Source organism: Rhinopithecus bieti, unplaced genomic scaffold (assembly GCF_001698545.2).
Source record: "Rhinopithecus bieti isolate Rb0 unplaced genomic scaffold, ASM169854v2 scaffold_7681, whole genome shotgun sequence".
In the NCBI taxonomy this organism is placed as follows: Eukaryota; Metazoa; Chordata; class Mammalia; order Primates; family Cercopithecidae; genus Rhinopithecus; species Rhinopithecus bieti.
The window spans coordinates 2752602-2763569 of record NW_016806571.1 but is presented as its reverse complement, the minus strand read 5'-3'; the positions used below and the strand labels follow the sequence as shown (position 1 = coordinate 2763569).

General features: G+C 46.3%; 1 protein-coding gene across 1 annotated transcript; it reads left to right on the top strand.

The window, feature by feature from the left end:
* Nucleotides 1-6: 6 nt before the first annotated feature.
* LOC108532666 (60S ribosomal protein L26) lies at nt 7-520 on the top strand. The gene has a single exon (XM_017876840.1). It carries the CDS (start codon nt 27-29, stop codon nt 462-464), a length of 438 nt encoding a protein of 145 aa, XP_017732329.1. The 5' UTR covers nt 7-26; the 3' UTR covers nt 465-520.
* The last annotated feature ends 10448 nt before the right edge of the window (nt 521-10968 follow it).

Here is a 10968-nt window from a genome sequence, read left to right as displayed (position 1 = left end):
CCATCACCGAAGCGGGAGCGGCCAAAATGAAATTTAATCCCTTTGTGACTTCCGACCGAAGCAAGAATCGCAAAAGGCATTTCAATGCACCTTCCCACATTCGCAGGAAGATTATGTCTTCCCCTCTTTCCAAAGAGCTGAGACAGAAGTACAACGTGCGATCTATGCCCATCCGAAAGGATGATGAAGTTCAGGTTGTACGAGGACACTATAAAGGTCAGCAAATTGGCAAAGTAGTCCAGGTTTACAGGAAGAAATATGTTATCTACATTGAACGGGTGCAGCGGGAAAAGGCTAATGGCACAACTGTCCATGTAGGCATCCACCCCAGCAAGGTAGTTATCACTAGGCTAAAACTGGACAAAGACCGCAAAAAGATCCTTGAACGGAAAGCCAAGTCTCGCCAAGTAGGAAAGGAAAAGGGCAAATACAAGGAAGAAACTATTGAGAAGATGCAGGAATAAAGTAATCTTATATAAAAGCTTTGATTAAAACTTGAAACAAAGAAAAAAAAAAAAAATTGTCCTCTCCAGTGTGGGTGGGCCCCATCCAATCAGTTGAAGGCCTGAATAGAACAAAGAGCTGACCCTGCCACAAGTAAGTGGGAATGCCTCCTGCGTGACTGCCTTTGAGCTGGGATGTCATTTTTGTTTAAGTTCTCAGACTCAAACTGAAACATCAGCTCCTCCTAGGTCTTGAGCCTGCAGACTTCTAGACTGGAACTACACCGGTAGCTCTCCTGGGTCTCCATCTTCTTGACTGCAGATTTTAGGATTTGTCAGCCTTCATAATTGTGAGTCAATTTTTTCTGGAAAGCCTGGCTTTCCAAGGAAATAGATATATATTTTTTGAGGCAAGTTCTCACACTGTTGCCCAGGATGGAGTGCAGTGGTGCCATCATGGCTCACTACAACCTTGACTTTCTGGGCTTAGGCGATTCTCTCACCTCAGCCTCCTGAGTGACTGGGCCTACAGGCGCACATCACTATGCCCAGCTAATTTTTGTATCTTTTTGTGTAGAGATAGGGTTTTGCCACGTTGTCCAGGCTGGTCTTAAACTCCTGGGCTCAATCAATCCTCCTGCCTCGGCCTCCCAAAGTGCTGGGATTACAGGCATGAACCACAGCACTGGGTCCAATTTCTTATAACACATATACATCTATTGGTTCTGCTTCTTTGGTGATGCTGACCAATACAGCATCACCGTGGACCCTGTGAGAAAAGTACATTTCCTTGGGCCCTCATCAGACCTACTGGATCAGAAACCCTGGGAGCGAGACCCAGAATCTGAGTTTGAGAAAACCCTGCAGGTGATTCTGCTAAAAGTTAAGTTTGCTGCTTTTAAAATAAACGTTAGGAGAGAAAAGGGAGCTCAAAGTCCTTGACTTAGTTCTCTTATCTTTTATCAGAATATTCTTGGGTTTCATTGAGCACCTAATTTGGTTTCATCAATCTGTAAGTGGGTGTCAAACACTTGGTCTTCTAAATAGCCTGGATTTTGGGGTGAGGGGGAGTGTAGAGAGAGATGAGGGTTGCGGCAGAGTCTTGAGGATTGCCCAGCCCACACCATCCACTTCCATGTGCTAAGGGATGACTGATACGGTCTGGCTCTGTATCCACACCCAAATCTCACCTTGAGCTATAATAATCCCCATGTGTCAATCAATGGTGGAACCAGGTGGAGATAATTCAATCATGGGGGTGGTTTTCCCCATGCTGTTCTCATGATAGTGAGTTCTCACGAGATCTGATGGTTTTATGAGGGGCGTCCCCTCTTCGCTCGGCACTTATTCTCCCTCCTGCTGCCCTGTGAAGAGGTGCCTTCCACCGTGACTCTATAAGTTTCCTGAGGCCTCCACAGCCAGCCGTGTGGAACTGTGAGTCAATGAAAACTCTTTTCTTTATAAATTACCCAGTCTCAGGTATTTCTTCATAGTAGCATGATAACTGACCAATACAATGACCTTGGTTTAATCAGGCAACTTTTAGAGCCTGATATCTTCCTCCAGTCAGGCAGGCTGGAGCTGACTGTTAATCTACCTGGGCACCCGCTACCATGCTCTCCTCCACTCTACCCAACTTTCCCTGTTTCTAAAACATTTTACTGCTCAGTCCAAGGCTCCTGGTTTTCTTGCTGGTTCTGTCTCCCACTGTATAGCATTCATAAACAAGTCTCTACCTCTCTAGGCCTCAGTTTCCTCATCTGAAAGAAAAAAGCTTAAGCCTGGGCTTCCAGGGAAATTGCAAGGGTGGAATAAGAAAGTGTTTAGCAAGCTTCTGAGGGCTGAACACATTGTGGGGGTGGGTGGTTGTTAAAATTATATATTTACTCCCTTTTGGTGGCCATGGACATCTGGAAATCATGTGTCACCAGAAGGGTGGGAAAGGCTGAGTGGACTGTGCCAGGCCCATCCACTGGACGACACGAAAGGGCTCTGGGACATGGCCCGGCTGCAGCCACCAGCACCTCTGCCTCTTGGGGCATGTGATCCTCTAGACCTATGGAGGAGGGGAAGATGTCAGTGATGGGAAAAGCTGCCGTGTGAGGTTTGCAGCCAGTCCCAGTGGAGAATCACAGTGCAGACCCTTGGGTACTGGAATGAGGCCATGGCCTCTGCAGTGGAGAACTAAATGCCTCTTGAACAACTGGTGTGCTTCTGGGCCCTACAATAGACTGATCACCTGAACATGGGACACCAAGTGACCATGAAGCTGAAACTGCCCATTGTGAACTGAGTCATATCAGAACCACCAAATCAGAGTGGAGCAGGCCCAGCTGCAGGCCATAGTGAGATGGAAGAAGCACCCCTGGAACTGGGCATGAACAGGACCGGAGGGCACAAGCAAGCAGGATCCCTGGGCAGTAGCTCCCTTAGCTCATGCCCATGGCCATGTGGGGCATCGGAAACATCCAGCTGAAGGAGGAGGAAAGAGCCCAAGCTGCTTTATGAATAGGTTCACTGGGTAGGTGGTGTACACTGAAAATGGATGGCTGCTGCATTGCAGCCTCTAACTGACAATATAGTTCAGTGCATACAGGAAGGTGCTTTTCATTCATTCATTCATTCTCTTGTTTATACATTACTTTCTTTCCTTCATTCCCTCCCTCATAAAGCACATGCAGATTGGACCTGATCCCTCCTATCTCCCCGGGTGGAACCTAACACTTTTATTCAAGTCTTCTTTCTAGTCACCCTTTCCAGTGGCATTTAAAATGCTTATATGGGGCTGGGCATGGTGGCTCATGCCTATAATCCCAGCACTTTGGGAAGTCGGGGCAAGATGACTGCTTGAGGCCAGGAGTTCAATATCAGCCTGGGCAACGTGGCGAGACCCTGCCTCTACAAAAATTTTAAAAATTAGCTGGGTGTGGTGATTAAATTTTAAAATTTTAAAAATTTAAAAAATTTTAAAAATTAGCTGGGTGCAACTGTGTTCCTAGCTACTCGGGAGGCTGAGGCAGGAGGGTCACTTGAGCCCGGGAGTTTGAGGCTGCAGGGAGCTATAATCACACCATTGTACTCCAGTCTGGGTGAGAGTGAGACCCTGTCTCAAAAACAAACAAATTCTTATGTGTCATTCATTTTATAAGAAAACAAAACTCTACTCCACTTCATCCTCTATCTATTGCCCATCTGTCTTCTCTTTGCAGCCAAACTGAAGAGCACTGGCATTCCTCCCCAGAACTCCTCCATGTGTCTCCTCCAATCAGGCCTCCACCCCATCCTCCCTCTAAATAGTCCCTGCCTCCCCTCTCGGTTATGCCTCCATTCTCTCCATCCTCACTGCAGCCAGCCTGCTGCAGGCCAGCCCTCCTCCTGCACAGATATTTTCTATGGCCTCCTAGATTATCTTCCTGTGATAATTTTTGTTCCTTGGGTCCATCCCCAACAGACAACCAGGGTGATTTCTTGGGAGCATAAATCTCAGTATTTCACAGGCTGCATTAGTCCCCTGTGGCTGCCATAACAAAGTATACTTCCACCGTGATTGTATAAGTTTCTTGAGGCCTCTGCAGCCTCAAGAAACTATCTGAGACTGGGTGACTTAAACAACAGAAATTTATTTTCTTATAACCTAGAGGCTAGAAGTCCATGATCAAGGTGCCGGCAGGTTGGTTTATCCTATGGCTTTTCCTCTTGGCTTACAGATGGCCGTTTTCTCCCCGTGTCCTCCCACGGGCTTGCCTCTGTGCCGCGGCTGTCCTGGTATCTACTCCTCTTCTTATGAGAACACCAGTCCTATTGGGTTAGGGCCCCACTCTATGACCTCATTTAACTTTAATTATCTCCTTAAAGGCTCTATCTCCAGATATAGTCACACTGTGAGATACAGCTTCAACATATCAATTTGGGGGCGCACAGTTCAGTCCATAACACGTGCCTACACATTTCTGTTACCCTCAGGATAGAAAAAAACCCTTTATTTACATGGTCTATAAAGCCCTGCACGACCTGGCACTCGCCTGTTTTCTGATCTCATCTGGTCAGTTCTCCCTTCTTCTGTTTAATTCTCAGTTCCTCAGACATGCAGGCTTCTTGCCTCTCTAGGACCCTACTACATAATGTTTCTCTTGCCTGAAATATTCCCTTTTACCACCCTCCCCACTCCCTCAGCTTGCATAATGTCTATTTATTCTTCAACATTTAGCTCACATATCTTCCTTGGGAAGTTTCCCATGGCACCAGGTCAGAGCACCCACTTAAATTTCCTCTGCACATACCTCACTTATCCCATGGCACTGAACATCACAGTCATCAAATATGTAACTATACAGTGAATTGTATGACGCTTCTCTCCCTTCCATAGAATGAAAGCTCCAAGAGAGTAGGACCACACCTGTTTTGTTCACTGCGGTGTGCCAGGCACCGAGCACAATGCACTGTATACAAGAAGTGCTTAAAAAATAAATATCCTAAGAATTCACAAAGGTGAAGGTAGATGCCTTGTTGGGCTTCTAATAAAGAGGAGGACCAGCAGCCCTGTGAACCACCTTCCAGTCAGGAAAGCCATCCTGATCTATTTAGGAGGTGGCACAGAAGACTCTAGCTAAAATCTCAAGGGTGAATGTTAAAGTTCCATCTCTGCCCAAATTGCTCAACCATGGGAGATTGTTTTCAAAGATGGCAGAAGCAATTCATCCCATGCTTCTTTGCAATGTGTCTTTCCTGCTCCTTCCAACAAGAGGGGACATCCACTTGTCTTCTCCTGAAATCTGGACTGGCCTTGTGACTTGCTTGGGCCAATAGAATCCAGTAGAAGTGATGTTATTTAATATGTGAGTTTTAGGCCCCGCCTTCATCTGCTTCCGCTCAATTGGAATACTGCCCTGAGACCACCATGTAAGGCAGCTGGGTTTACTTCTGGGAGGGTGAGAGGCCACGGGCAGTGGCTTCACAGTGACCCAGCCAACAACCAGCACCAACTTCTAGACATGGGAGTGAGACCTTATGGGGCCCTCCTGCTCAGCCAACCTCCAGCTGAAACTAACCACACAAGAGTGCCCAGGAAAGACCAACAGAGGAACCCACAGAATTAAGAGAATAAGAAATCTTTGCTGGGTGGTTGATTACCCAAAAAAGGCTAATGGCCATTAGTCCTCCTGATTTCCCCATGATAAACCCATTTCCCCTCCTCTAAACAGTCACGCCCTCTCCCCCACTCTCTCGCTGTCACTCAGTGTGACTCATCGGAACCCTCCAAATTGTCACTGTTCCCAACTGTAGATCCAAAAGGAACACAGATGAGACAGATGATTCACAGCAGGGTCTACAGGTGTGACTCTGCAGGGTCTGGATATAAGAGCACTGTCACGTACCACATTCTTGCTGAAACACGGCCACATTCACTCACTTAGGACGTGAGTCTCCCAAAATGGAAGCTGGAGGCAGCCACTGTGCTCACCTCATACTCCCTTGGCTACAATTTCTAAACTTGAAATGCAATCCAGAATTCTTGTCATATGAAAAGTTCCTTCCTAGAATATGTATATATTCTAGAATCTCTTCCACCTGCATACACACACATATCCAATTGCAATATTGGTCATTTTGTACTGTGCGTATCAGAAAAAACTTGCAAATAGCCCAAATGTCCAACCACGGGAGGATGGATAAGTGTTACAAAATGAAATACTATCCAGGCAAAATAAATAAACAAGAGCTACATGTATTTGCATTGCTAAATTTCAATGTAACATACCATTGAGTAGAAACAGCAAGTTGTAGAAGTTATATATAGTACTATCCACACAAAAGTTAAAAGCATGCAAAACCCAACCAGATATTCTTTCTGATATAGTCATATGTGGTAAAGGTATAAATATATGCACAGGGATATTAAATAACATGTTTAATAGGATTGGGGAGAGGTACATAGGAGTTTCACATGTACCTAAGTGATTTGAAATAAATGTGAGAAATTCGAAGATTGGCAAAGCTGGGTGGCTGATATTGTTATCTACATTTTTCTTATACTTGAGTCATTATAGGATAAAAAGTATAGAAGTTTCCCTTTCCCTCGTTTTACCAGCCAGGTACCTTTTCCACAGTCCAGTCTCTTCAACATTGCCTACCTGAAGCCCTTCTGTCCTTGGTGGGGAAAGAGGTCCATGGTGAGCTTAGTTTTATTTAATGACAAGAGAGTTTTAAGTCAGGGAGGATTTCAGAGGGGCAGCAGAGAGCTTTGCCTCCAGGGAGGGCTATTTTCCCAGTAGGGGCTCAGTAAAAAATCATTAAGGGAGTGCATGGTTTTGGCAAGACCTCCTATACCAACTGTGCTCTAAATGCCCACCATTTTCTGATCAGCCATCCCAGCTGCTGGCTTTAAGGTACAAGGGCAAACCTTGATGAAGACCTCAGGAAATGTCCACTCAGACAGACAGCACCTGTGAGAGGCCCATACAGAGGCTGTTTCAGGAAGGGAGTGGGTGGCTCATTGAGAAGGGAAAGGAAGATAAGGGGACAATTTGGGAAACATACTTCAAGGAAGGGAGTGCACAAAATGGCATTCACAGTCCAAGAGCTCTAGAGTCACTTCTGCGTGTGAACTGGCAATTCAAAGACCCTCCAACCAGGCTGGCTGTGGTGGCTCACACTTGTAATCCCAGCACTTTGGGAGGTCAAGGAGGGAGGATCACTTGAGCCCAGGAGTTTGAGACTAGCCTGGGCAACAAGCAAGATCACATCTGTACAAAATATCCAAAAAGTATCTGGGTATGTTGGCTCACACCTGTAGTCCCAGCTACTTCAGAGGCTGACATGGAAGGATTGCTTGAGCCCAGGAGGTCGATGCTGCAGTGAACTATGATGGCACCACTGCACTGCAGCCTGGGCAACAGAGTGAGATCCTGTCTCACAAACAAGAAGAAGAAAAAGAGGAGGAAGAGGAAGAAGACCCGCCACTTGGAGGAGTCTGAAAATAGCCATGGGAATAGTAACAAGAGGTTTAATGCTTATTTGAACCAACCACTTGGCACATGGTTGCTGTCCACCGGCACAGATTGCTTATGGGAAGCCGGTTTCAACATTTACTGGCTGTGCAACCCTAGGCAATTTATTTAAACTCTCTAACTTTTGCTTGCTTATCTGTAAATTGTGGAGCTAAGAGTGTAACACAAATAAGGTCAGATCACTTTGGGTTCAAGCTCAGTTCCATGTTGCATTCAGAAGGCACATCATTCCAGCTCAAAAAATATTTGGAAAAGAAATGTAGATATATACAAAAAACTCTTCCAAGGAGGTGGCAAAGGAGAGCTACAGAGCAAAACACAAAATTCCCTGAACATTCTCCTTCCCCCATTCCAGAGCTTGCTTGTCAAGGTGGCCTCTCCCACAAATCTTCCTCCTCTCTTTTCTGCATCTCTGTGCTGGGCTGGCTCCCTCCTCTCCCTCCACTTTTCTCTTGACTCCTTCCTGGCCTTCTGGACCAGGTGCTTGCTTCTGGGACAAGCTCCCGACCCTTTAAAAATGTGCATCAATTTAGCCTTTAGCCTCCTTTCCAGTCTTCTCTCCACTAAGGACAACAAGAAAGGGCAAGGGTCGGCAGGCCAACTTGGAATCCACCCGGAAGAGGCACAAGGGGGAGGCGGCTGCTGAAAAAGGTGCTCATTATGAACACATTCTGTCACTAGGGGCAGGAGTTAGATGAAGTTATGTTATGAAGTTAGATGAGATACTGCATGCATCGAGACCTTAACAGGAGCTAACACATGAAGTCCCCAAATTGTTATGATTATTCCCATTAGAATCATCATCATTAGTACTACTAGCAGTATTTAAGTATTTATTTATTTTATAGTATAATTTATTATAATTCCAAGAACATCAGCCAAAAGTTAAACAGGAGGCTGCAGTCTGCCTTCATGGTACCCAGCACTCGATTTAACCACCACAGCCACATCATCACCAGCCCAGCAGGACAAGCGGAGGGTGGTGTCTCTCAAACTTTAATGTTCAGATGAATCGCCTGGAGATCTTGTTAAAACCCAGATTCTGATCCTGTAGGGCCTGGACTGGGCTGGGGCCTGGATTCTGCTTTTCTACAAAGCTTCCAACAAATGCCAGTGTTGCTGGTCCAGGGACCATCACTTTGAGTCATGAAAGCCTAATGTTGCACCAAATCCCTTCAGCTATGAAGTTCTAGGTGTACCCCTGAGGTCCCAGAGAGCACAAGCCCTATGTGGATTGAGATGGGAGGCAGGAGGGGGATAAGGGCCTGGCCCTGTGGGGGCTTCAGGTCTCCAGGTGGTTGACTGACCTCAACCATGGATACAGATGCAGCCCCCCCCCGCCTCCTCTCTGTCAGCCATGGCAGGTGCCCTCATCATCTCTCACCTGAAAACCCAGGAGAGGAAAGTGAGATTCGAGATGACCCAGCACACACACACACACACACACACACACACACAAATACACACACCACACACACAACACTCTCACACACAAACACACACAACACAGCACATACACAGCACACACAAAGCACACAAAACACACATAACACACACAGAACTTTCTCTGAGGCTCCCAGGCTCCCACTGAATGGCAGAGGAAGTGACTGCTCAGGAGGTGGGGACATTCCTACCAAGAGTCCTGTTGTTTTCTCAAATCTATCCCCACCTCTCCACCCTTGCTCTGCCTGATAGCCGGAGAGGCCACTCTTTTTTTCTTTTTTTGAGACAGGTTCTCACTTTGTCACCCAGGCTAGAATGCAGTGGTTCGATCATGGCTCACTGCAGCCTTGGCTTGCCAGGCTCAAGTGATCCTCTCACTTCAGCCACCCCAGTAGCTGAGACTACAAGCACACGCCTGGCTAATTTTTTAATTTTTAATTTTTTTTTTTTTTTTGTAGAAGCAGGGTCTCCCTATGTTGCCCAGGCTGATGTCAAACTCCTGGGTTCAAATAAACCTCCCACCTCAGCCTCCCAAAGTGCTGGGATTATAGATGTGGGGCACTGCGTGCCTGGCCTAGGCCTCCTAATCTGAAGCCTGCTTCCCTCCTTCATCCCTCTGTGAACCATCCCCAACACCGCTGCCACCTCAGGGAACAAAACACGTCACCTCCTTCTTAAAATCTTCAGTGGAGGAATATATTTACATAAAAAAACTCACTGACTCCCTGTTCCCTCAATTTAAATTGTTTACCTTCTCTGCAGAAAAGAGTAAACATGGTAGGCCTCACTGCCTGTTCTTAGGAAGGCCTGCTTCATAAGAAGCACGTTGGTTCTTGCCTGGAGTTTGGAACAGTTCTCACCAGGAACTGACAAGAGTGGCTCGCTATGCCTAAATTGTTTGTCTAAACAATATGGTTTATGCTGAACACCTGCCTTCCTTCTGAAAGTCTGGAATTTGGGTACATGCCAGGCAGAAGTTACCTATTTGACCACCCCTGAATTAGTCAAGGTTCTCCAGACCAGAGAGAGAGAGAGAGGTTTATTTCTTTATTTTTTATTTTTGAGACACTCTGTCTCAAAAGACCATAAGACTCGCTCTGTCACCAGGCTGGAGTACAGTGGCGCCATCATGGCTCAGTGCAACCTCTGACTCCCTGGTTCAAGCGATTCTCCTGCCTCGGCCTCCCTAGTAGCTGGGATCACAGGCATGTGCCAAGTCCAGCTAATTTTTGTATTTTTAGTAGAGATAGGGTTTCACTATGTTGGCCAGGATTGTCTTGATCTCCTCACCTCGTGATCTGCCCGCCTCAACCTCCCAAAGTGCTGGGATTACAAGTATGAGCCACTGTGCCCGGCTGAGAGAGGTTTATTTTAAGGAATTGATTCATCGTTGTGGGAGCCAGCAAGTTCAGAATCTATAGGGCAGATTGGCAAGCTGGAAATTCAGAGCTGTTGTTGCAGCCTTGAGCCCAAATTCTGCAGCTGGAAGCTCAGGCAGGGTGTCTACGTAGCAGTTTTGGGAAGAATACCCCCTTCTTCTTAGGGAAACCTGAGTCTTTACTCTCAAGACCTTCAACTAATTAGAAGAAGCCCACCCTCATTATAGAACATAATCTGCTTTACTCAAAGTATTTGAGTAACTTAAATGTTTATCAAATCTAAAAACTACTTTCATAGCAATATCTAGGCTGGTGTTTGATCAAACAACTGGGTACCATAGCCTAACAAAGTTATAAAAATTAAGCATAAAAATTAACCAGCACTGCTGGGCGCAGTGGCTCACATCTGTAATCCCATCACTTTGGGATGCTGAGGTGGGTGGATCACCTGAGGTCAGGAGGTCGAGACCAGCCTGGCCAACATGGTGAAACCCCGTCTCTACTAAAAATACAAAAAAATTAGCCAGGCGTGGTGGCGGGTGCCTGTAATCCCAGCTACTTGGGAGGCGGAGGCAGGAGAGTTGCTTGAACCTGGAAGGCAGAGGTTGCCGTGTGCTGAGATCATGCCATTGTACTTCAGCCTGGGCAACAGAGTGAGACACTGTCTCAAAAAAAAAAAAAAAAAAAAAAAAAAAC